The sequence below is a fragment of the Vipera berus genome, assembly GCF_964194415.1.
Source record: "Vipera berus genome assembly, chromosome: 1".
NCBI classification, from domain to species: Eukaryota; Metazoa; Chordata; class Lepidosauria; order Squamata; family Viperidae; genus Vipera; species Vipera berus.
Window position 1 is genome coordinate 217,942,274 of NC_138202.1, and position 25,137 is coordinate 217,967,410.

A 25,137-nucleotide genomic window follows, 5' to 3' on the forward strand; every position below is an offset into this window, starting at 1 on the left:
CTCCCCCCATTCTTCTGGTTTTCCAGAAATGAGTTAAGAAGTGGGTCTTCCAATTAGCATGGGGGGTGGTGGTCTAAGAGTATGATGCAACCCTGGGGATGGCTGGTGGCTGGGTGGCACTCCTGTTGCCTCATTAATAACCTTTGCAGCCTTCTAAAACTTTATTTTTAAAAAAAAATTAAAAAAATATTTATCTCTTAACTTTTTAACTTGTAAGCTGTAACTTGTTTTTAACTCTGTTTTTAGCTCCGCTTTTATTCAGGTGTTTATATTGTTTTATGATGCTATTTTAAACCACCCAGAGTTACTTAGGGGAGATGGGTAATGCAGAAGTTTAATAAATAAATAACAAATAAATGAAAATGAAAATCTGCATGGGGAGCAGGCAAGAGATTAAATGTGCATCACAGTGTGGCAACCCATTTCTTGTCATTTTGGCAACACCGTAATTAAGAATGGATGTCTACGCATAGAGCAAAGTTGAATTCTTGGTGACCATAAGAGTACCCGTATTAGAAGCCTAGTTAGAAAACAGATGAATTCTGAGAAACAGTGTTCCACTGAGGAGAAGCAAATCTATTTCTTAATAACAGGCCCATATGTTCTGCATTTTTTTTTAAAAAAATCCCAACCGCTCAATAAAAGACACAACTTCATACTTCTCACCTTTCCTAGAGATGCAAGGACTAAGAAGAAAAGGGGAAAGACTCAAAGTTGCTTTTTCAAAATGTAACTGGACAATGTTTTTTTTTCTCTTCAGGAAGAAGAAGATATTTCCCCCACCGCCATCCAGCCAGAACTGATGAAGCTTCTTGGATGAGAAGCAAAATGTCTTTTTCCTCAAAGGGGGGGGGACATAATCCAGTTGACTTGAAAAACCACCTTTGAGACAACCATGACCTGGATGGCTGAGAATCTCCATAGACAAAAGGGGAAAGAGAATTGGAAAGTGGGCATTCAGAAAAAGAAATGAGAGAAAGTAGGGTTTCTTATCTGCCTTGCCCATTTGACTCTGCTTTTCACTGTAAAAAGGGAAAAGGACTGGGGGGCATTCTATCCACCCTCCCCCCCCCAAAAAAATCCAACTTTTGTTCTAGGCTGCCAAATCTCACTATAGTGTTTCAAATATACACTTCATTTTCACCCCTATATTTTCTTTCCCAGATTCTGTGCTGATGCATCTTAGTAGTCCTGTGTCTCTTAGTAGCGGTTATTATCAGTGTTATTACTGAACAGTGAAGAGTTGGGAGTGGGGAGGGCAGATTTAGCTATAGATGGACATTTTTCCCGAAATAATAGAGCTATTTCAATATTCTTAAAAGCATCCGTAGTGCTTCTGCAAAAAGTGCTATTTCTCCCACATTTCTCACCACGAGTCCTGGGTTCATATCTGTAATGGCTCCTCAGAATAACTGTATAGAATAGATTGATGAAGAGGGCAGGGAACATTTTTCACAGGGACTTTGCTGATTACCTTGGGGCAAAGGCTGTGTCCCTAGATCCAAACATACTGGATTCAAAATAAAACACAGGAGTTTAAACCCAACTCTTCTTTTTAAACAGAATAAAGCCAAACCTGCCTGATCTGGCTGATTTCTAAGGCCAAGCTTAAACAAGTCAGAGTTGGGTTCAGGCAGGAACCCTGTGACCTGGAAAAACAACATCCATTTGTGTTTGTGTGCAGTAAATAAGTTCTATTTTACCTTTCAGCAAAACTATCGAGTTTTCCCAACTCATCTGAGAGGCCAACCAGTGTGTCCAGAGTTCCTACCTGTGGAAAGGAACACAAATACTTTAACATAAACAGAAGAGCTACACCACTGTTTTGCCTGATCTTTTTTTATTATTTTTGGCATGGATGCCCTTTGGTGTAATCAAGGTATTAAGGACACTTGGAGGAAGCTAAAGTCAATCAGAGAGAATATTTTCTCTCAATGGAAAATGACTGAAATGCCTCTTCTTCTATTCTAAATAAAGAAAAACTGCATGTCATCATGTGATTATAATCCCACTTCTACAAGACTTCTTCCCTATTTTTATTCTCAGTATTCCTCAACAGCTTTATTGCTCACAGTATATTGTATATGCAATCACAAGGCACTGAACAGAACCTATATTTTCCTCACAAACTTCAGTAGGAAGAAACATTTCATCTTTAAAATGAGAGAGCCTTACCTTATTTATATATAATGTGGGCAGAAAGCAGTTGCAGTAAATAAATTCATTGCATCTCTTCTTGAAATTATTACACTTTAAGATACCAACACTATCTTACCAATAGTGAAGGTGATTTTTCAGATACCAGCCAGCACTTCTATCATAGTCATATTATTAATCCCTGTATTTTTTTTACCTCTAGTACTCTAACCAAAATAAGCTAACTTGTTAGTGCAGGATGTTATTGAAGAAGTAATTTAATAAGTTGAAGTTTTGTCAATTAAATTATGATAAAAGTCTATACAGCACAAATATTAAAATAACTAAGACCTATTTTGAATAGACATGCTAACAGCATTGGTACAAATTATGATTTTTAATCAATTATGGTAAAATATGACACAATTTTTCTTTATAGACACCCATTAAAATGTGATGACTCTCCATTCAAACGAAATGTATGGTTTCTTAGGGCTAAGCCTTATTGAATTAATTCAGATTTAGTTTATTAATGCTACAATTGCCTATACATTTGTTTGTGAGTAAATCTTACTTAATTTGTCTCTATCTAAGATATCTATGGCAGAGCTTGCCTTTGATTAATTAATTGGAATAATAACCATTAAGGATGCTCATAGATTGTCTAGCTAAAGTTCTTTGAGATTTTCTGCAAATGACAAGCTTGAGTAAGAACCAAGTTAAACCTCCAGACTTTTCTGCTAGTAATTAACCCACTGATTGATAATAATGGCGCATAGAATTCAAGCACTTCAGAAAGCTACAGAATGAAAGATATAATTCAGACTAATTTTCCTCGTATGGAGACCCATTCTACCAAAAAAGAAAAAGAAAAAGAAATATGCTTGATCCCTGCCCTGTTCTTGTCTTGCTCTTCCTTTTCCCCCCTCCCCTTCTAACTTTTCGTCGAACTTTTACCTTGAGGTCAGGGATGGCGAACTTGCTGTTGCTGGACAGGTTGGCTTTCGAAGTCACGGTGTTCATTCTGTCCCAGGCAAGCAAATTTGTCTTATCCCCTGGAGCTGATATTAGCCAGAACTCTGACATGGTAGAAAAGGATCCCTGAGTACAAATCACTATAACTAAAGAAGGGGTGGGGGGGACAAAAACACAAAAATAGATCAGCTAAACCTTTAAAAAAATTAAAAAATTAAAAAGGTATTGGTATTTCAGTCCATACAGGGAAACTTCTATCACCTTTCAATTCAAATCTAAAATTAAATGTGACCTTCTCTTCAAAGTCACCAACAGGCAAGTAGTTCCCTTTTTCCCCCCTCCCTGCCTGGATTGGTTAGTAGGGAGGAGTTTTTAATTGCAAGGGTGCTGGAACATGGAACAATTCACAATTATTTGCAGAAGTAATAGGCTGATCTATTCATAATTCCAATCCAAAAAGCATTATCTGAAAAGAATGTTCAGGCATTTTTTTTTTCAAACTTGCCAACTTTAAGATGTGTGGACCTCATCTCCCAGAATTCCCCAGCCAGCATGCTAGGATATATATTCTAGACGTATTTGTCCTTCATCTTTATACTAGAAGTAGCAAAACAAATAACAAAAATCAACTTCATTGTAAAAATCTAACTGACAGGCAGTTAATATATATTTGTTGCCATATTGGCTTGGCCATGATGTAGATTTATTTTTTTTAAAAAAAATCTACTTCTGTTCAGAAGTATCAGAACAATGAAATGTATGTATAAAATCACTAAGGCATTATGAGAAATAGTGCAGAGGAAGGAGTTTTCTCCTTCTGCATTTCATATATGAGCATCTATGATGATTTTATCAGTTTTAAAAAAGATAAATATTATCTACATTGAGCTTGACTTCTGGTTATTAGATGGATACATCTATGTTCACAGTAAGGTGTTTGCCACAGCTGTCTTTTGGGAAACTTTCAGTTTTCCAACCTAGCCTTCAGCCCTGGGATTTCCTAGTGGTCTCCTATCTTTTCCTCAATCAGTTCTCTCCTTGCTTAGCTTTTTCAGAGAAAGCCAGGTTAGTTGGACGCTGCCATCTGCAGAAATTGCCCACTACCATTAGGAACAAATGAGTGTGGTTGATCCTATGTATCCATCTTTTAAGCCAGAAAGATCATTCAAAAATGGAAAGCATAATGAAAGGAAGGGGAAAAGGTTGGTTATAGCTGTAATAGGTGTAAAAAGGGATCATAATCAACGTTCTTCAATTCTCCCTTCATCATTTAACCTTTAATTTATCTAGTAGCGGGCCTTCGAATATTGATTCCAAGGCAAAAAATGACCCCTTTCTAAAATGGCCTGGGATGGATCCATGCCTTGTGCCTTTCAAACACAAAACAACCAAAGCATCCTAAAAATATCACAAACTAGGCTTGCTTTTCAGCTTTATTGGGATAACTTACGTCTACTTGGATGTTGAAAGTAGCTCACAACGGCTGGGCGAAAATGCCTTTCCCATCACTCCTAACTGCTTTTAGAAACAGAAGGGATGTAAACGGCCAAGCTCAACGACTAACAAATAGCGCATTCTATTCCCAAGACGCAACGCCGAGATCCGAGTTGGAATAAAATGGGCCGAGCAGAAGAAAACTCCCCCGAGGCCGATCCGATCCGATCCGATCATTTCGCGTTAAGCGTTTCGGGTCTCTTTTCGAAGCCAGCGACGCAGCGCGCCCTCCTCCCAGCCGGAGCTTCGCAGCAGCGCAGCAACCGACCTCCCTAAGGAGGCGGTGGGAAAACTTTACTTACCCCACGACAGGTGTTCCTCACCTTGTAGCGGCGGCCCCTTTCATTGCCGGCAGCAGGCGCAGCTCCGAGAGACGCCGGAGGGGGAGGAATGGACTTGGCAGGGCGCAGAGCCACCCGCTGAACCGCCACCGGCTGCGGCTTCGCCTTTTGCAGGAGGGAGGAGAGACCCATCCCGCCGCTTTCCTCTGGCCAGTGGCGCTTGCCGAAGCTCCTCCTTGGCCTCCCCCTTCCAGCTTTTGCCTGGTTCAGATCTCGAGGTGCCTGCCAGGGATGGACGATTCCTCAGGGTCCTTCGTCAGACGATGGAGGCGCGCACACATCCAGACGGGGAAGCTTTAGAACTTTTTTCAGGGCTGGCGCCTCTTTCCTTCCTTCCTTCCTTCCTTCCTTCCTTCCTTCCTTCCTTCCTTCCTTCCTTCCTTCCCTCTTCAAATTAAAAATAAGAGGTCATCTTGTCATCATATGATTGTCCCCTCACAAAATAAGATTCTGTGAGGGGAAAAACATATAATTCCAGTTGTAAAAATTCCAAGACAATAGAGCAGAATATCAATATATCAATATACTGTTATTTATATATGCCCTGTTAACCGCCCTGAGTCCTTCGGGAGAAGGGCGGTATACAAATTGAATAAATAATTAATAATAATAATAATAATAATAATAATAATAATAATAATAATAATAATAATAATAATAATTAATAATAATATATTGATCTAAGTAATAAAAAAGAGGAAATCTGCATTTAAGTAAAACTTATTTCAGAAATTTTTGATCAGAGGGTTTTGCACACCCAGTGAAACTAACACCACTGATGTCAATTTTTGTGAATGTATAAAGGTAAAGGTGTGCTAGTCGTTTCCGACTCTAGGGGCCGGTGCTCATCTCTGTTTCAAAGCCGAAGAGCCAGCGCTTGTCCGAGGACGTCTCCATGGTCATGTGGCCAGCATGACTAGACGCCAAAGGCGCACGGAACGCTGTTACCTTCCCACCGTAGTGGTCCCTATCTTTCTACTTGCATTTTTACGTGCTTTCGAACTGCTAGGTTGGCAGAAGCTGGGACGAGTAACAGGTGCTCACTCTGTTATGCAGCACTTGGGATTCAACCGCCAAACTGCCGACCTTCTGATCCCAAATAATAATCTATGACCAAAGGGTTGGTGACCATTTACAAAAGCAGATAGTGATTTTTTAAAAATAAAAAAAATAAAGACTGTATATGCTATTCTGATTTAATGACTCTGCTTGCATAATCTTCTTGGAAATAATGTCTGTATGCTGTTTGCCAGTTTTTATATCAATATTTTTGTGTTGATGTGCTGACTTCATGCCCAGACCAGCAATAAATCTACAGACACTTCACCTCATATTTCTGCAACTTGATTATAAACAGGAACTTCAGATGATATGGCTAGATAAGTTTTCTTGCAGAAAAATCAGAAATCATAGACAATTTGCCTATATGTTTCATCCAATATTTAAATTCCAGGTCATTTCTTCAACCTTTCAATTCAAGTGAAATTTGGATGTCCTTTTTGTGACCTTAAAGCTGGGAGACATCTGTTTAATAAAGATTCAGTCTAGCCCACAGGTCTGCAACCCGCGGCTCCGGAGCCGCATGCGGCTCTTTCAGCCATCTCCTGCGGCTCCCAGTCCTCTGCCATGTGCAGTCCCCCCAAAAAAAAGTGGGACTAAAAAAGTTCAACCAATCAATTCAAATATGCAGGGTAGGTGCATATCTCGCCTTGTCTCCACTCTTCAGTCAAACCCTGTTCTGCACATGCACGCATGTACACACATGCGCACACATTTTTTGCGGCTCCCAGTTTTTCCTTTTCTGAGGGAACCGGTTCTGAGTGGCTCTTTCACTGTTTCAGGTTGCTGACCCCTGGTCTAGCCTGAAAACCAGTGGTTTCCAGTTTACGAATTTCAGTTCTTACACAAAATATTTAGTAGTCAATTTCATTATTTATTTCAACCAGGGATTAGGCTTGTTTTGGTACTTAAACTGTAGCTGTTGTCCTGCAGAATGACTTTTGCCTAGAATAAAGCCTTATTGATTTGCCTGGATATTTCAGTTTATTGCAATGTAATTTTTGTGTGGTTGCCTTTAAGATGCTTTAGAATATTCATTTATTGTATTTATATTAGAAAGGAACACAAACATACATTATGATGACCCACTTCTAAAATAAATAATAGACAAAAATAATCTATTTAAATGGAGACAAAGATCCTCTCTAGGGCTAGCTCCCAATATTATGAACTTAGCTATAGTAACAGCAGTTAAAACATCAGTTAAAATAAGTTTTTAGCTGATATTAGTATATCTAAGTTCAAAATGTCAACAGTTATTTCATTTCAAGTAAACATACAAATGAGACACACTTGCACATCATGTATGTTTATGTGCCCATATGCCATTCACAAACTCTAAATTAAAAGAAAGAAATTAATTGAATAAGTACTGATCAACATTAACTGCTTAAAATCAATCCCCCAGATATATATCCTAGCTATTCTCTTTCATATAAGAAATACATTCACAGAGAAATATACATACTCATTGCAGCAAGATTGTAATAGGATGTTACCAACATAATTGGCCAGTTTAATATGATTTTTCACTGGTTCTATTTGATTTCTGGTCACAATTCTAGTGCTGATTTTAATCACCAAGCTCTTTGTAGCTTGGGATCACAGTACCTGGGGGGGGGGGACACCTCTTTGTACTTCTGTGTGCACCCTAATTTTATTTCAGTTTTGCTCTGGGAACTCTCTGGTGTTGAAGATGGCAGCGGAAGGGCTGTTTCAATGATAGCCCCTCTTATTCCAGAATGGCTTTCCAGAAAGATATGCCTAGCAGTTAGCAAAGATGGTTATAGTATATTCTTCCAAGGCTTTTAATATATTTCTGTTAATTTCAAAGGTACGTCCTTGACTTACAACCATTTGTTTATTGATTGTTTGAAGTTACAACAGTAGAGAAAAGCTATGTATGGTTTTCACACCAACCAACATTGCAGCCTCCTCATGGTCACATGATCAAAATTCAAGCACTTGGCAACCGGCATGTATTTATGATAGTTGCATTGTCCTGTTAAGCAAATCTGACTTCCTCTATTGACTTTGTCAGAAGTAACCTTCCCAGCTGGCTTCTGACAGTCAATAGAGGAAGTCAGATTTGCTTAACAGTTAAATTGAAATATTGAGCTGTTTAAATGAAATTGATTAAGGTTAAGGTTATGTTAAGAATGATATAATGTAATTAATATACTTGGATGTAATGATATGAAAGGATGTACTAAATGTTAAAATGGAAGAAATCTTGGCTAATTTTCAATATGTGGAAATCATAATGAAAATAAGAATATTATATTGCACACGATTCATTTAACAACTGCAGTGATTCACTTAACAACTGTGGTGAAAAAGTTTGTAAAATGAGGCACAACTCACTTAACAACTGCCTTGATTAGCAACAGACATTTTGGGCTCAATCATGGTCAAAAGCTGAGGACTGACTTTGTATGCTACCTACAAATTTTATAAAACTACTTAACAAACTACCCTGGCTGCTGCTATTATTGCCTATTGTAGAAGTGTGTTGGATTACCATTGTAAAAGCAGACTTCAAATCTGTCATTTGCAGTTGGCTAATCCAAAGGACGAATGAAGACTCAAGAGTTAAACATCCACCTTTTTTGTCAGACACGGACTTTCACATCTTTAGAAAAGGTAGTTTTACCCCAGTACCTCTGGGGAAATTGAGCAAAAAGTGGTGTGGTGCAATGGAGAGTAGAAAGCCATCACTATGCTCCTCCAGAATAAAATGGGATTTCCTGGAAAAGACAATTTCCAAGGATCAGCATGGCAACCAAGACCAAACACCTCCGGCTTTCTTTCTTGCTCTTTTTTGGGATGGGGGTTGCTGGGCCCTCATTCAGCCCAAGGAAAAACTTGGGCATAAAGACCAACTGGCACAGAAGAACACATCTGAGGCCACATACAGCAGTGAAGAAGGAAGAGTGGGAACTTGGCCCTGCTTTGCCAGAAAGCTGCCATGAAGAGGAAGGGTTCAATTTATTTTCCAAAGCACCAGAGGGCAGGACAAGAAAAAACGGATGGAAACTAATCAAGAAGCAACCTGGAATTAAGGAGAAACTTCCTAACAGTGAGGACAATTAATCAGTGGAACAGCTTGCCTTCAGAGGTTGTGGGTGCTTCAACACTGGAGGTTTTAAAGAAGAGACTGGACAGCCACTTATCTGGAATGGTATAGGGCAGGGGTAGGCAACCTTGGCTCTTTTATGACTGTGGACTTCAACACCCAGAATTCCTGAGCCAGCTGTGCTGGCTCAGGAACTCTGGGAGTTGAAGTCCACGAGTCATAAAAGAGCCAAGGTTGCCTACCTCTGGTATAGGGTGTCCTGCTTGAGCAGGGTGTTGGACTAGAAGACCTCTAAGGTCCCTTCAAGCTCTATTCTGATTCTGATTCTTTGGAGAAGGGGTGAGGGGGGGGGTCAGGATTCCGTGTACACGTTCCAGTATGCACTTCGGGAAGGGACTTCCCACCTAACCCAGAGCCAAGTTCAGAGTTGCCGGAAACCTTCCTTTCCAGTTTCTCCTTTCTGAGCCAAATGGAAAAAGTAATAAAAGATCCAACCCGAAAGGACGAAGCGAAAAGCGCTTCAGATAGGACCACGTGGTTGACGATCTGTGATGACCCGACCCGCCGCCTTTCCAGTCTTTTGTTTTTTGTTTTTTCTCTCTCTCTCCACTCTATGGCCGGAAGAGTTCCCTCTCGCTCCCGGAAGTGAAGCCCGGTACTCGTCCAGGAAGAGGGGCGGCATGCAGGTCTCCAGCCTCAACGAAGTGAAAATCTACAGCCTGAGCGCCGGCCGGAGCCTGCCGGAGGTGAGAATGCGGGAGCGCGAAACCCCCGCCTTTTGCCCTCCCCGCGCGCTCCGCCTTCCCGCGCGCTGCGCTTCTTAGCAATAGAGCGCGCGCCTTTTCGCTCCGCGCTGTGCCCAAAGGCGGATCCTGCGCTTCAGGTTCCTTATCAATACAGGTCGAAAAGGCGATCGCTACCGGGAAAGGGTATTTCTGGCCTTACGAAAAACATCTATTGCAGACATGTCAAACACAAGGCCCGGGGGCCAGATCCGGCCCGCGAAGTGGTTTCATGTGGCCCCTGAAGCCATCCTGGAAACAGTGAGGGAACGGTCCCCGCTGCCCTGGCCCTGGCCCAGAGACCCTCCTCCTACCAGAGACCCTCAGATCTGTCCCACTCCTGCCCAGGCCCCCATAGGCACTCTTGATGCGAACGATGTAGAGCTGGCCATGCCCACCCGGTAGGCCATACGCACTCTAGCCACGCCCACCCAGTAGGCCACGCCCACCCTGGCCATACCCACCCGGCCCCCTGAGGGCAACCGCAATGCTGATGCGGCCCTCAATGAAATTGAGTTTGACACCCCTGCCGTAGATGGTGATCATGTGACTGCTGGATATCACAACCAACGTAAATGTGCACCAGTTGCCAAGCACCTAAACCACGATTACATGACCGTGGGCAGGGTGCCAGGGCCTCAGCTTCGAGGAAGGGTCTTAAATCAGCCCATTGTAACTTTGAATGGTTGCTGAACGACCGGTTGGTAAACAAGTAATATCGCTCACAGTGTGGTCCTATGTATGTCTAATACTGAATTCTGCAAAGTGTAAGTACAGGTATTTAGAAGTGTGCCTTTCTTTTTATTAGACATAGTGCCAGAAAAGGCCGATAAACAAAGCATATATTTGATTTTACATGTAACAATAGCGGCAAGAATTATATTCGCACAATATTGGGAAAATGAAGAAATACCATCAGATGATGAAATAATTAAAAAAATACTAGAACGCGTGGAAATGGGTAGAGTGACTTTGAGGTTGAAAGAAAAAGAAACAGAATATTATCAAACTTAGGACTTATTTTATCAATGGCTAGCCGCTAGAGGAAAGAATAAAGGATTAGGAATTAAATCTGCATTTGTGAATGTAAAACTCAAACAACACCTTTGATGAACAAGTAGTATTGAATGTATGAAAAAATCAATAAAAATCTTATAAAAAAAGAAGTGTACCTTCCTTGAACTAATTCTCAGGATAAGTAGAAAAAATGCAGCATTCCCCCCCCCTCTTGTTTTTGTGAACATTTGGGCTATTTAAGAGTCAATATTTTATTGGTATATTGGCTAGAAATTAAATTCTACTACAGCTGACAGATACAAAACTGGCAAAAGTTGTTTTTACGTATTTAACATGTTATTTTGCAAATGTTATACTTCCTTTGTGTGAAAGTTGGGAGTATTTTTTTGAAACAGCACATTTCTGGCCGTACTACTGTACCAAATTCACTAGATCTTTATTGCATGATCTAAGATTTGTAAGCTGATAAGGCAAATATAATGTCTCCAGCTTCTTGAAAGAAAAACAAAGCTACAGGGATTGCAGTGAATTATCTTGAAAACACCTGCACGGTAGAGATTAAAATTTCTAATCAACTGCTTACATATTCCCCAAGTTCTTAATTTGGTAACATGTTATTGTGCTGTAAAGTTACAGAATCAGGTGACTTTTCAGCACTTGTGAATACGCAGTTACTGTGTTGGATCCTGCTACAATTATTGTTTTATTTGATTTTGTTGTATTTTTAATGTTTGTAAACTGAGAGGGTATAGCTGAAGATTTTTTAAAATATAAACTGGCCTTGAGCAACCTAGTCTTTTCCACAAATCATTAAACTTCAGCGTTTTTGTTTGTGTTTCTTTATAGTGGCTTTCTGACAGAAAAAAAAGAGCACTGCAAAAGAAAAATGTTGGTGAGTTGCCCTTATTTTATTCTAAAAAGAGTTCTTATATTCATTCGTGCATGTTAATATTATTTCAGATTCCAACAATTTTTTTCGTGATACCAAGGTGAAGACATGTTCCTATCAACCATAGCTTCTGTATTTTATTAATGTTGGGAGGAAGAACATTCACTGCCTTCTCTTTATGTTGGTGTTTTCTTGTCTGTGCTTAAACCGGCAAAGTATTTTTTTTAAAAAAATAATACAGTGTCTTGTGAAATTTAGCTGATTGAACGGTTGCTACAGACATTTTTACAGCATCTAGATTTGAAAGTTATTTTTTTCATGTTCCGTGAGTGAGGTCCTTTAGTGCATAAATGTCTGGTAGAAGTGTAATTCTAGTGCCTTTGTGACTTCTTCCTTTTTTCAATTCTAGTTAGTCTTGTTCTGAGAGTTGGCATGTTGTGTCAGTCAGTACAGAATATTCTGAACTTACTATGTTTGATTAAAAGCTTAGGAGCACAGAAGGAGTTTTAAATAGCAGAGCACACGTTTTCCAAATTAGCATAGTATACATGAAGCCAGATTTTTTTAAACTAAAAAGTATTTTTCATGCGGAGGAAAAAAATGAGATAATTCCCTGAAACACTGACCCAAGAGACATAAACAACAAAATTTCAGTGTTGTAATGGGAACACTGAAAACTCTGAAACTGACAAAAAAAAATTGATCAACAAAAGAAAAAATATATTTTATTGTCACTGCAGGTGGCAGCTTCTGGGTTTGTTCTTGAAAAAGCTATGCAGAATTGGACCTGGTTAATACCTTAATGAGAGATCATCAGCAAATCCAAAGGCTTTAGGCTGGACAGAAATAGAAAAATCATTATAGGAAAAAAGTGATGGGAAAACTATACTGTTAAAAAAAACACCCCACATAGATATGTTCATGTTGTTAGCAAGGATTGAAGATAATTTGAAGGATACATTTTCTTTCCTTTTGTTAGTGTGTCAGAAGCACATTTGTGGAAAAAGATGCAAGGCTCATAGCAGTGCTGTGTGGTAAATTGCAAAGGAGGAACAAAAGGCGAGGGTGTTTCTGCAGTAACATTTTACAGAGGAAATTGCATAAGGATAGGGTATACAAAAGGTATTTAGGGCCAAGTGGGGCAATGTTAAGCAGTGCTGTTGCCACTATTGTGCAACGGTAGTGATGCGTTTGCTATGCAGTCTTTCTTCAAATTTTATTTCATATTTTAAAGATATTCATAGAAGAATTGAACTTATCCAAGATTTTGAAATGCCTGCTGTTAGCACCAAGATCAAGGTGTCACAAGATGGGCAGTACGTAATGGCAACAGGTAAGTTTGACTAAAACCAGGTCCGGTTAATAAACCTGCAAAATCAAATTATGACTGAGGAATGCTGGGTTGGATTCTGGAGATTACACACAAATCTAATATAGTGTCTATTGGCATTAAATCTTGCAAAGGTTAGGAGAGTAAATCATTGTGTATTTGGGAGCCTTAAAGAAAGATAATGTGAGTAGAGATTATATCTGATGCATTAATGTTTCAATTTTCTTTTATATTACAGCATTGAAAAGAATTTTGATGTAATATTGAAATTAGAAAAAGATTTGTTGGTCCCAAGGACACACTTAAACAGTATTAAGGACATATTGTGGTCGCTGTTATAAAATGGCTGCTATGGGAGCCCTGGATGGCAGTTTTTATAAAATATGTACATATTTGGCCTGCATGGAAACTCATTTGCATATGAAGCATGAACTTATACTGTGTGAACTAGGACCATTTTCATTGTTGAATTTCACTAAACAAAATTTCAGACGATTTTTGTTTTCCCCATTCATTAATTTCTAGATTAAAATCTCTTAAAGAAATCAACCTTTGAATCTTCCTTTTCACTTTGAAATATATTTTTAACAGGCACATACAAGCCAAGGGTCCGATGTTTTGATACCTATCAGTTATCCATGAAATTTGAAAGATGCTTGGATGCTGAAGGTTAGTAATCTTGATTATGATGGAAAACAATATGGACAAATTAGGCACATAGGAAAAACAAAATCTCAGAGAGTAATTCAATCCACATTTATTTAGAAATAAGTACACCTCTGGTCTATGAAGTATTTTTCTTGGGGAGCAGATAGGGGTTGCACCTTAAGTGGTCTGAATTTTTTTCTTATTAATGCAATAGTTGCACTATGTTTATTTTTATAATTTATGAGGTAATCATCTCAACCTAATAATACTCTGGGAAGCTAATACATGAAAAACCCAATATAAAGCAAAATAAAATAAAACCAATACAATACAGCAGAGGTCCCCAACCTTTTGGGCACCAGGGACTGGTTATGTGGAGAATGGTTTTTCCACGGACCGGAGAGTACGTGATTTTGTGTGCTGCCTGCATCCTGTGGATGGGGCTTTCCTTGTTTGTGTGGACCGGTTGCTGGCATGCTGCGGCGCAGTACTGGTCCACGGCCCTGGGGTTGGGGAACCCTGCAATACAGTAAATTATAATGTAATCGAGACTTCAAAACTTAACCGTAACATATAATAAAACATTCATACCAATCAGGCTTAGCCAACATCTTGGCCACAATGCCAAGGGAAAAGCTAGGTCTTCCAAGAATGAAGATGTAGCAGTTTCAATGCATGCTATTTTTGTTCTTTGGAAAATATATTGTAGAAAACTGAATTGTATTAATTCTTTAAAAATAATATGACTCTGGCAAACCAGAATTTTTTAAAAAAAACTTCACTGTGTTTGAAATTGAAATATTCCTGATTTTAAACAAAGAAAGATTGAAAGACAAAGCTTGCTGGACATGGATCCTCCTCTTCATTCTTTGGGCTCTGTGAGGGAATGATCTCTTGGGGTTTTTTGAGTATTATCTTCTAATATAACACCTAGAAGATACAACGTTCTGTAACAAACCGATACTGCTGTGTTCTGGGCAGGATATTTAAACAATAAGTAGACTTGCACTCATTTGTTGCTTATCCAGGATGAGTGCAGAGCTACTCCCTCTTGGCTTACATATAACTGATTCTAAAGCAGGCAGCCTATGGAGAGCTACGAAAGCAACTTTGGAGGGGCTCCAGGGTCAAAGAGAATCAGGCAGTGTACAAATGTCCTACAAAAAATAAATCTTGCCATTGCTTCTCTTGGGCCCTTGAACCTAATGGGAGAGGTTGAAACCTTTCTACAGCAGGAAGAGTCTGGACTGAAAGACAGGTTGCTCTTCTTGCTGTGGAGGTTCTTGGTTCAAGATGGGGCAGCACCATGGATCAAAAGCCCAGGGGACAAAAGTTGGGGTGAGGAGGCAAGTGGAGAGCTGTAATGGCCATGCCTGGTCCAGCTCTGGCCCCTGACTCTGGCTGCAAGATCAGAGAGCGTTTGACGGGTGGTGAAATTAAGTGTTGAGACAGTGGGGTAAAGCATGATGTGAAATAGTTACTCAGTGATTGACTGCCGTTTGTAATCTCCTTTTCATCTCCCCAGTAGTCACATTTGACATTTTATCAGATGATTACTCCAAGGTATGTCAGCTTTTATTTTTTTTTAAATTATATGTGTAAATAGTAGTAAATCTGGGACCACGGTTTAAAAAAAATACCGTGGCTTAGCTCGCAGTGTGAACCTTTTCTCCTCTTTTGCTCAGTTATGTCCTATCCTTGGAGACTACCCAGAGACGTCTCTCCGGTTTTCTTGGCAAGGTTTTTCAGACGTGTTTTCTCTTTGCCTCCTTCCCAGGGTTGAGGGAGAGGGACTGGCCCAAGGTCACCCAGCTGGTTTTGTGCCCCAGGTGGGACTAGGACTCAAGGGCTCCCGGTTTCAACCACTGCACTAAACCGGCTCTTGTGTGTGTGTGTGTCTCTCTGTCTGTGTGTGCGGGTGTGAAGCTAATAGAGTAAAATTCGCAATGCATTTTTTTTGTAACTCCTGCGATATACCCTTACAAAAGAGAGAACTAAACTGAACGAATGTGACGTCCCTCTGCCTTGTATCTTCTCCGTTTCTGAAACAAGCTTCACGTGCTTCGTAGGATTTACCTTGTCACAGAATCATGCAGGTCTTCCAGTCCAACTCCCTGCCCAGAGGAGAAATCCTCAGACCATCCCAGATAAGGAGGATGCTTGAAGAGCATCACTTTTGGAAGACCCTTGTTGTGTCTCAGTGAGAAAAAGCACTTCCTGGATATGCATTGGTCCACCTTGGCAGAGATGAGGCCGGGTGTGATCTGCCTCAAGGGACTGCAGTACAAGCAGTAGCCACTGTGACCAGGGACAATCTCTTTGTATGCAGAAATAGATTCCCCTTTGTTTCAGTAAAGATAAGTGTGGTACGGCTTCATTTTGCAGCTTTGCTTCAAAAAGGCCCTAGTTAACTCCTGGAGCAAATCATCCTTTCAAGGATTTACAGAGCCCTAGTGATGTAGTTTTTTTGAATGATAAATTCTTTGTTTTAAACAATCGCCTTGTTTTGTTTCAATAACGCTTTATAAGAGTATCAGTTGGGAGAAGTAATCCTCTCCAATGCAGTTTTGTGGCTTGTATTTTTCAGATAGTTTTCTTGCACAATGACAGATATGTGGAATTCCATTCACAACATGGCCGTTATTACAGGACAAGAATACCAAAATTTGGAAGAGATTTCTCGTATCATTATCCATCCTGTGACTTATACTTTGTAGGAGCAAGGTATTTGTGATGTTTTGAATCATTATTAAATTCTACTTTTATTTTTCTATACGGGAAATAGTTTTGACTAGTTCTTTTTTTCCTAAAAAATCATTTTCTTTCTCTCCCTGAGTAAAGTGATAAAATTATTTGATAAACATTTCTATATAAGTCAAGCACAGTTGCTGCAGTGCTTTTCTGAAATCGAATAGTTTTCTAATATATTTGTGCGCATTTCAATCACATGGATAAGGATCTAAATTTTAAAAATATTTGTAAAAGAACTGCAAAAATCATAACTGGAAATCTTGGAAAATTAAATGAGATTTTAAAAAGCTTTTTTATGTTTAATTACAACTTTGAAACATAATCCAGTCCTTTCCATGGAAGCATAAGAATTATCAACCTTTGAGATTGGCAAGGTCAAGAAACAGACACAGTTGAGATTGCTGAAATATTCTTTACTATTGTAGGATAGAATTACAGAATCTTGAGAGTTTGATTGTGTTTGTCACTGCCCCAAACAAAATGGAGGTGGGATTATTTTTGAGTTTCTTTTTACATTTATTACATATTATTTTAAACTCCCTTTCAAGGCAAGCTGATCTCCTCTTGACTTCAGAGACAGCTCCATGTCGTTTTTGTTACAAAAATACAGAAGTATTGTACAGTACTGGGATTTTTGTCACTCACCCGGTGTGTTCAGTCATGTCAATCCAGATGTTCCTGTTACCTAAAAAGCAGTTCACAAGCAATGGCCAAAAATTATTAGAAAAGGAAATATGCAAACCTAGTGTCCTTAAAGTTGCTGATTGTGGTTTGAGCAGGATGGTTATTTTCTTGTCTCCAAGAGCTCTAAACATGCAGCAAACGATTGTGTTGCAGTCTCCTTGGGACGAACAGCTGTGTGGAGCACTTGTGGACCATCACAAGTCTTCTTCCTGTCCAGAGAGGAATAGCGAAGAGCCAATCTACTCACTGGCTCTTCATTCCATCACAGTCATCTTCTTTATCTTTAGCAGAACTGTCTTTAATTCATCCTTTCTTGCCTGCATGGTTTTTATCTTTCTTTGTAAAACTCAGGAATCAAAAGCAAAGTGAGTGTTTTCTTTCTTGTTACAGTTCTGAAATATATAGGCTAAATCTGGAACAAGGAAGGTATTTGAATTCTCTACAAACAGATGCTTCGTAAGTATATCTTCGGCTTTCTAATGTAAGAATCTTTTTCCAGTAGGTGGAGCCAAACTATGTAAGATCTCTGTAAAAACACCATAGATAGATCACAAGCTAATTTCTAAGCAATCTGGTATTGGCATTTATATGTATGTGTCCGTATGTCTTTGTGTTTGTACATTTATATACAATACTATATGTACATTGTAAATGTTGAACTATTCATGGTCAGCATTGGGTTATTGCACTAATTCTAAAATCGGCTGAATAGTACAGCAAAAGCAGAAGGAATCTTTCTGCCTGCAGCCCTCACTTTCTTTTTAGCTTTGGTGTTTTCTTTCCACAAGTTGTAAAACAAGCCATGATTCACTAGGCGAAGATACCTTCTCATGACATTTGAACTAGGAATAATAGTTGAGTGCTGAGAGTTTAGTATACACATCCCTCTGCTTTGTACCCAGATTATAAAGCATTTGTTTAAATCACCTGCATATTGGACCACGATGGCCTATTAAGATTTAAAACATTTGTATTTGAGATATTTTAGGGGGAAAGCAAATGTTTGATTATTTCTTCTGTGATAATTTCTGGTTTTGAATTTATATTATGATGCATATTTTACATCAGAAAGAAAATACAGCAATTCAAATGCAAGCCACTGCATTCGATTTGTCCTATAATGTTTTTGCTTTCTATATATTTTGATTGGTTTTAATGTTTCTAACAAACATGATTCTTGAGGATTTTATTCCCTGTCTGTATTAAACATTTATTATTGTTGTTTTCTAGAGAGAATCATGTATGCGACATAAATCCTGTACATGGTTTATTTGCCACTGGGACGATTGAGGTAAGCGAGTTTAAAATTGTGTACTCGTGGTCAAGAACGTTCAATTTTTGGGTCAGAACAGCATCACGTGCCCAGAAGTGGGAGATAGGAAAATATGTAAGGAAAATGTAAAGCTTCTAGAAATATATTTTAAAAAGTCATCTCCAAATTGTTAATGGAAAATGTTAGCAGGAGAATCTCTACAAATGTTACCTATTAAATACTGAGCAAAGGGCATTGGATTTTTGGAAGTAAGAAAAGATAACTGGGAAATGGAAAAATGTATCCTGGAAAAGGATGTTGCTGGCTGTTCTTTGTTGTTTGATACATTTTGGCTGGAGGCATTTTACTGTAAAAAAGTTAAATAATAATGATCAATTATTGAAGCTTCACTTCTCTACCCTTTTATCTACCCTTTTATCTAAGAGTAGATAGATCTATTCTATTAAACTCAACAAGGTTTATTCCTAAGTAGACAGGCCTGAATCCACACTGCCACGGATCCAGATAATGCTGCATCCTCTAGAGCTTTCTAATTATTGACCTACTGCTTTCACAAAAATCTTCTGTGGAACAAGTTTGGATAGTGGTCATCCATCAAAGATGGATCAGAGGCTGCCTGCTTGAGGAGTCAGATAGGTGGCACCTGTTTCAGGGCTGCTGGAACCTCCTCCCTTCCTTCAAAGAGGTCTTGGCCATTGCTGAGATTCAGCTGCTTATCCTTATTCAGCTGGCCATCATGAACAGCCTGGCGAGGCAGGCTCCACACACCATAATTGAAAAATCCTCTTCCACTTCCTGAAGCTCAAACGCCACCCAGGCAATACAAGTAATCCTCGGCTTAACAACCATTCATGTAGCAACGGTTCGAAGTTGCAGAGGCACTGAAAAAAGTGACTTTGCAACCGGTTCTTGTGCTTAAGACCTGTTACAGCATCCCCACAGTTATGTGATCAAAATTTGGGTGGTTGGCAAGCAGGTTGCAGCATCTTGGGGTCATGTGGTCACCGTTTGCAAGCTTCCCAGCCGGCTTCCAACAAGCAGTGTCAGCGAGGGAAGCTGGATTCGCTTAGCGACCACCTGATTCACTGAACAGCTGCAGCGATTCATTTCGCACACATGGCAAAAAAGGTCATAAAATAGGGCAAGACTTACTTAACAAGTAAGAAATGAATTCTATTCCCAATTCTAGCTGTAATTCGAAGACTTACCTGTACTGGTAGACATTGCCTCTATAATCGTAATGGGGTTCTATCCAGCTTCAGCTTGGACTGAGGAAACAATCATACCAATTAAATTATTTATTTATTTATTTATTTATTTTATTTGTATACCGCCCTTCTCCCGAAGGACTCAGGGCGGTGAACAGGGCAATACATGTTAAAAAGACAGAATACAAAAATTAAAAAAGATTAAACAAGTGCCCAGAACTCTTAGATAGATTAAAATGCATTTAAAAATAATAAAAACCCAACCCCCTCCCATCAGGCCAGGCCAGCTTGTTCAAAAAGATACGTCTTTAGATCGCGCCGGAAGGAGCGAAGGTCGGGCGCCATCCGGAGCTCAACCGGAAGACGGTTCCATAAATCCGGCGCGTCCACAGAGAACGCCCTCCCCCTGGGGGCCACCAGTCGGCATTCTTTGACCGGTGGCACCCTGAGGAGACCCTCTCTGTGGGAGCGCACTGGACGGAGGGAAGTTGATGCCGGCCGCAGGTTCTCCCCAAGGTATTCCGGACCCATGCCATGTAGGGCTTTGTAGGTCAATACCAGCACCTTGAACCTCACCCGGAAGACAACTGGGAGCCAATGCAGCTTGCGGAGCAGAGGTGTAACATGGGAGTATCGGGAAACTCCCAACACAACTCTCGCGGCTGCATTCTGTACCAGTTGGAGCCTCCGAGTGGTCTTCAAGGGCAGCCCCATGTAGAGAGCGTTGCAGTAGTCTAAACGAGAGGTCACGAGCACATGAGTGACCGTACGCAGGGCATCCCGGTCTAGATAGGGCCGCAACTGGCGCACCAGGCGAACCTGGGCGAAGGCCCCCCTAGTCACGGCCACTATGTGATCTTCCAAAGTAAGCCGTGAATCTAGGAGGACTCCCAAGTTGCGAGCCCTATCTACGGGGGCTCACCAGACAATCACAGTTTACACTAACTGGTTCTTAGGGCCCTTTCTTCCCAAACAGAGCTCAGGTGCTCCATGTAATTCAGTTGGCTGATGTTCTGCAGGAGCTCAGTGTTATTCTGCCTTTGGAATCTCCCGAGTTATTGTTCAGAATCGGGGGGGAAATCATGCCAGATTCGAATGCAGCGAAATATTTAAACTGGAGGAATAAATGTGCCTTAAAGTAGTTTGGTGGTTTCTGTAAAAAGCTGACCAGGAAGCAGGCGAACCATGGTGAACTACTCAGAATAACCGAGTGGTTTCATTTTTCTTTGTTTTTCTCAGGGAAAGGTGGAATGCTGGGACCCTAGAGTGAGAAATCGTGTTGGGATGCTGGATTGCGCTTTAAGCAGCGTGACTGCTGATCAAGAGTATGGACATTTCTAAACATCTCTCCGGTGTCGTATTCCTAATAGAAATAATATGCTGCCAGATTCAGATTTGGGGTGTTAAGTCTGGGTCTGGATTATGATGACCTTTACTGCGTCTGAATGAAGTGTATTCGAATTTTCCCAGGGTAGGGGGCCTGCCCGCTGTTTCCGCCCTGAAGTTTGATGGAAGCTTGAAGATGGCTGTTGGAACATCTACAGGGCAGGTACGCTATGTGTACACCTTCTTACGACACTCCTTGAGGGCTGTGAAGTAAACTTTCTTGCTGACAGGTCAGGTTGTCCCCACCCTTTTGGCCTTCTGGAAGGACATTAAAACCTGGATTTGGTGGCTCGGGCTTCTGACGGAGGTGCTCTGTGTTGAGGGTGGCTGATGGGACTAATAGGTCTTTTTGTTTCTTAGCTTTGTACCTAATGTTTTTAATATGTTAATATTTATGATTTTAATTGTAAGCCACCCAGACTTACTTTGCAGTGTGAGATGGGTGGCATATAAATTGGCTGGCTGGCTGAGTGAATAAAGGAAAGAAAGAGAAAGAAAGAAAGAGAGAAAGAAAGAAAGAAAGAAAATTCAATAAGGCGAGCTTGTGAAGGGAATATGGTGCTGGAATATTGTAATTCGGATTGCTTAATTCTAGTCTAAACTTAAGACACTTGTGGATTCTTCAAAAGGGTTAGTTGATGTGTTGTATGTTAAGATGGGTTATCGATGAGAGCTTCCTGTGGGGTTTTTTTTTTGTATATATAAAAAAAACTTCAGCCAACCAAACAAAACCAGACTGGATGGAAATCTAATTTTAATTATTAGTATAATTCATACCCAGAGATTATTGTGATAGCTCCTCTGAAGTTTTAAAGGGTAAATAAAACCCTGCTCATGAATGTAATGAGATTACTGTAGGCCAGCCAAACTGATGGTTGGATGATACACCGTGACCTGTATTTTGCAACATATAAATAGAGATTTGTCAAGTGTGCAATGGATGAGGGTTGATCTAGTCTGTTCCATAGTGTTTTAATAAAAGTACGTAATAGTTATTCTAAATAAAATAATGCTTAATGCTGCTTGATTTGCAGACCAATACTATGGATTATTCTAAGAGGTTTTGTTACTTAAAAGTCCCTGGGGTGGATTTACAGAATATTCAATAACCCAAAATATCTCTTTCATTATTCTCAATTTGAAAATATAAATGTTATCTTAGGCTTGTACCTGTATTAAACAATACCTGACCACCACAAAAATTGACCTATCGTTTCTGGATACCAGGTCTTACTTTATGATCTTCGGTCGAATAATCCATTAATAATGAAGGATCACCAATACGGTCTACCGGTCAAATCAATCCAGTTCCACAATGCATTGGATCTGATTATTTCTGCTGACTCACGAATTATAAAACTATGGAACCAGGACACGGTAAGGATATTGATTCATGTCTCCTGTCTGAACACCGTCTACTTTCTACTGTTATAACTAAATCATAAATAGCATGCTTACTTTCGGTGCCCCATTGGAGATAAAAATAGTGTTTTATTCATGTTTAGTATGCAGATAAATCATAATGGGAACTCTGTTTAGTTAAGTAGAAGTGCTCCAGTTCTCCTATAAAAGGTGTTTGCATGTCCTGGATTTTGTAAAAACTGAAAGTGGTATTGCTACAATCCCCAAATGCTTAATTTGTGGGCTAAGCCATATTTCATATTATCATTCTAATTCAACAAGGTCAGTTGCAGGAGTGATACAACTGCTGATCATCTCTCACTCTTCTAGTCTTCCTGCTTATTATACAGCCATGTGGCATTCTCGTTCCCCAGCTCTTTAAAGCAAGGGTCCCCAACCCCCGGTCAGTGGACTAGTACTGGTCTGGGGCATGCCAGCAACCGGTCTTCACAAACAAGCAAAGCCCCATCTGTGGGATGCAGGCAGCACACACAACCACACACCTTCCGGTCCGTGGAAAAACCTCTCTCCACGGAACCGGTCCCTGATTCCCCAAAGGTTGGGTGCCTCTGCTTTAAAGGATCTTTCCTGCTGTCACAGTTGTCCAGAAAGAAGCCTTCTGTTCACAGAATAATAGATAAACATCACTAACCGAGACACCAAAGGATATGTCCTGGGATTCAGATGTATTTATATGGTCGTAAAATAAGATTTGGTCATTGCTTTGAATAGGGTTGACTGAACCTTGAGCAGACACTGTTACCCATTTCTGCAAACGTAACTTTAAGAGAGCAGATGTCCTTCTCCCTACGGTCCTTGTGCTTCTTCTTAGAGAAGGGGGAAAGAAACGCAAATTCCCTTCTCACAAATGGTCTTCTGCTTAATATTGGTATCTGCCCTTGTTCATTACTATAGGAAATGGTGTGCTATGGCTTGATCTTACTTGACGTACATTTGCCTACGTGCTCATGCTTTTCCAATTCTTTAGTTTTTCTAATCTCCTTCCCTACATGATATTTAAAATTAAAAATGCATTTGCAAGCTGGTTGGAGAAAGATATTTCTTTCGTTCTTTATATTACAGGTGGTCCTCATTTACCGACTACCTCATTCAGTGACTGTTCCAAGATTATGAAAAAGTAGGCTTACAACTAGTCCTTGAACTTCCTGCCATTGCAGCATTGCAATCATATGATTACAATTTGGGCAGTTTGCAACCACTGTACATTTATAATGGTCTCAGTATCCCTCAGTCACATGATCACTATTTACATCCTTCACAGCTAGCTTCCAACAAAGTCAGTGGGGAAGCCAGCAGGAAATCATAAGTCGCTGTCAGGCAGTGCTGTGCTTCATGACCGCAGGTGGTTCACTTAATGCAGTGGTACTTATAAATCTGGTGTGGTCACATGACATTTCATTTAATGACCACGTTTCTCAATGACAAAGTTGCCAGTTCCAATTGCGATCGATAAATGAGGACTACATATAATACCATTCTGGAGAGATTTGTCCTTTTAAAATTTTGTTTATTGATTATGAGCAAAAGAAACTTTTATACAGAGGCAATAATCTATTCTGTGGGAACCGACAAGGACCTTCAAGGGTTTTAGATCAAAGGTTTTCTCTGGATACCCCATAGATTGATCCTAGGACCTCATGAGTGTGAAGCAAATGTTCTATTACCTTGTCTCCCTTTATGCTTCACCTTTGCATTTTAGTCTATGTGCTTATGCACAAGATTAAGGTGCATTTAATTTTGAATTGTGGGCTTAATAACGTCTTAATACAGAAGAGAGCTAGAGCAGATATCAGACTTGTGGAATCTGTTTATTGATGTCAACTCTAAAATTCACCAACTGAAGCCAAGGTGTAAAAGATACAGTTGGAATTAATGATTTCAGCACCCAAGAATTTTGAATATCAAAATTGAAATGAGTTCTCAACTTTTTGCTATACAGATTCACTTTTGGTCATTGTCCACTTTGGGGAGTAGAATCATAATGATTTAAGTAGCCATTCTTGACTGGTAGCTATACAACACACCCCACCCCAAGGACTTTTAAACTGTATCTACAGCAAAATTACCATAGGGGATTATAGAGAACTCAGTGAGTTCTCCTCCAAATGAGGAGTCACCTTATTACAAAACAGATCTAATAGATCTGCCTTGGCTACTCCCTAATCACCTCTGGTTGTGTGTAATTGGAAGGTGGTAAGATAGGAAGCAGCTTTATGTCTCCACTTTGCCTGGAGCTGGAAAGTATCTCATCCTCTGGTTTCAACGTTGAGATTGGAAGAAAATCTTTTTTCTTAATTATTAAGAAAGCAGCAGAAGTGGGCGAGGTCCAGAATTAAACAGGGAGGGAAAGGAAGAGTATTGTACCTAGAGGCAAAATGAAACTATTAAAGAAACAAGTGAAGAAGGGAGGAATTCACAAAGGGGAAACAAATATCCTATTTCAGTGTCAGACTTGTAGTCACGACTATTCATATCCTTTATTTAGCTGACTCATCCTGGATTCAGTGAGAACTAAGTTTAGGATGGTTACCTTTTCCCCTAAGAGTGGTCACTCCTACGTCTATGCCATGGCACCTTCACAGACTAATCTTCACACATCTGGCCTTTGGGAAGCTGTTCTAGTACAGCTATTTCACTTGCCAGATGTCCACCAGCTCCAGAATTCT

The 25,137-nt window shown here is 39.9% G+C and overlaps 2 protein-coding genes across 11 annotated transcripts in view; one reads left to right on the forward strand and one right to left on the reverse strand.

The window, feature by feature from the left end:
* The window catches only part of ATP6V1C2 (ATPase H+ transporting V1 subunit C2), a 28,043-nt gene extending 22,797 nt beyond the window's left edge, over nt 1-5,246 (reverse strand). The window contains exons 1-5 of one of the 9 annotated variants that reach the window (XM_081313276.1): nt 4,908-5,246; nt 4,562-4,626; nt 3,617-3,708; nt 3,094-3,257; nt 1,704-1,771 (exon numbers count right to left, since the gene is read on the reverse strand). In XM_081313276.1, coding sequence (XP_081169402.1) covers nt 1,704-1,771; nt 3,094-3,257; nt 3,617-3,665 — 281 coding nt within the window. In that variant the 5' untranslated portion in view covers nt 3,666-3,708; nt 4,562-4,626; nt 4,908-5,246. Of the gene's footprint in view, nt 1-1,703; nt 1,772-3,093; nt 3,258-3,372; nt 3,392-3,616; nt 3,709-4,561; nt 4,875-4,907 lie in introns of those variants that run through there. The other 8 variants (XM_081313277.1, XM_081313282.1, XM_081313280.1 and 5 more) reach the window with 8 other exon arrangements.
* Nucleotides 5,247-9,737: 4,491 nt separating this feature from the next.
* The window catches only part of NOL10 (nucleolar protein 10), a 40,300-nt gene continuing 24,900 nt past the window's right edge, over nt 9,738-25,137 (forward strand). For both annotated transcript variants that reach the window (XM_081333008.1, XM_081333009.1), the window contains exons 1-11: nt 9,738-9,827; nt 11,727-11,772; nt 13,004-13,102; nt 13,691-13,768; nt 15,273-15,310; nt 16,335-16,471; nt 17,573-17,638; nt 18,413-18,473; nt 20,903-20,988; nt 21,134-21,212; nt 22,277-22,426. In XM_081333008.1, coding sequence (XP_081189134.1) covers nt 9,762-9,827; nt 11,727-11,772; nt 13,004-13,102; nt 13,691-13,768; nt 15,273-15,310; nt 16,335-16,471; nt 17,573-17,638; nt 18,413-18,473; nt 20,903-20,988; nt 21,134-21,212; nt 22,277-22,426 — 906 coding nt within the window. In that variant the 5' untranslated portion in view covers nt 9,738-9,761. The remainder of the gene's footprint in view (nt 9,828-11,726; nt 11,773-13,003; nt 13,103-13,690; nt 13,769-15,272; nt 15,311-16,334; nt 16,472-17,572; nt 17,639-18,412; nt 18,474-20,902; nt 20,989-21,133; nt 21,213-22,276; nt 22,427-25,137) is intronic.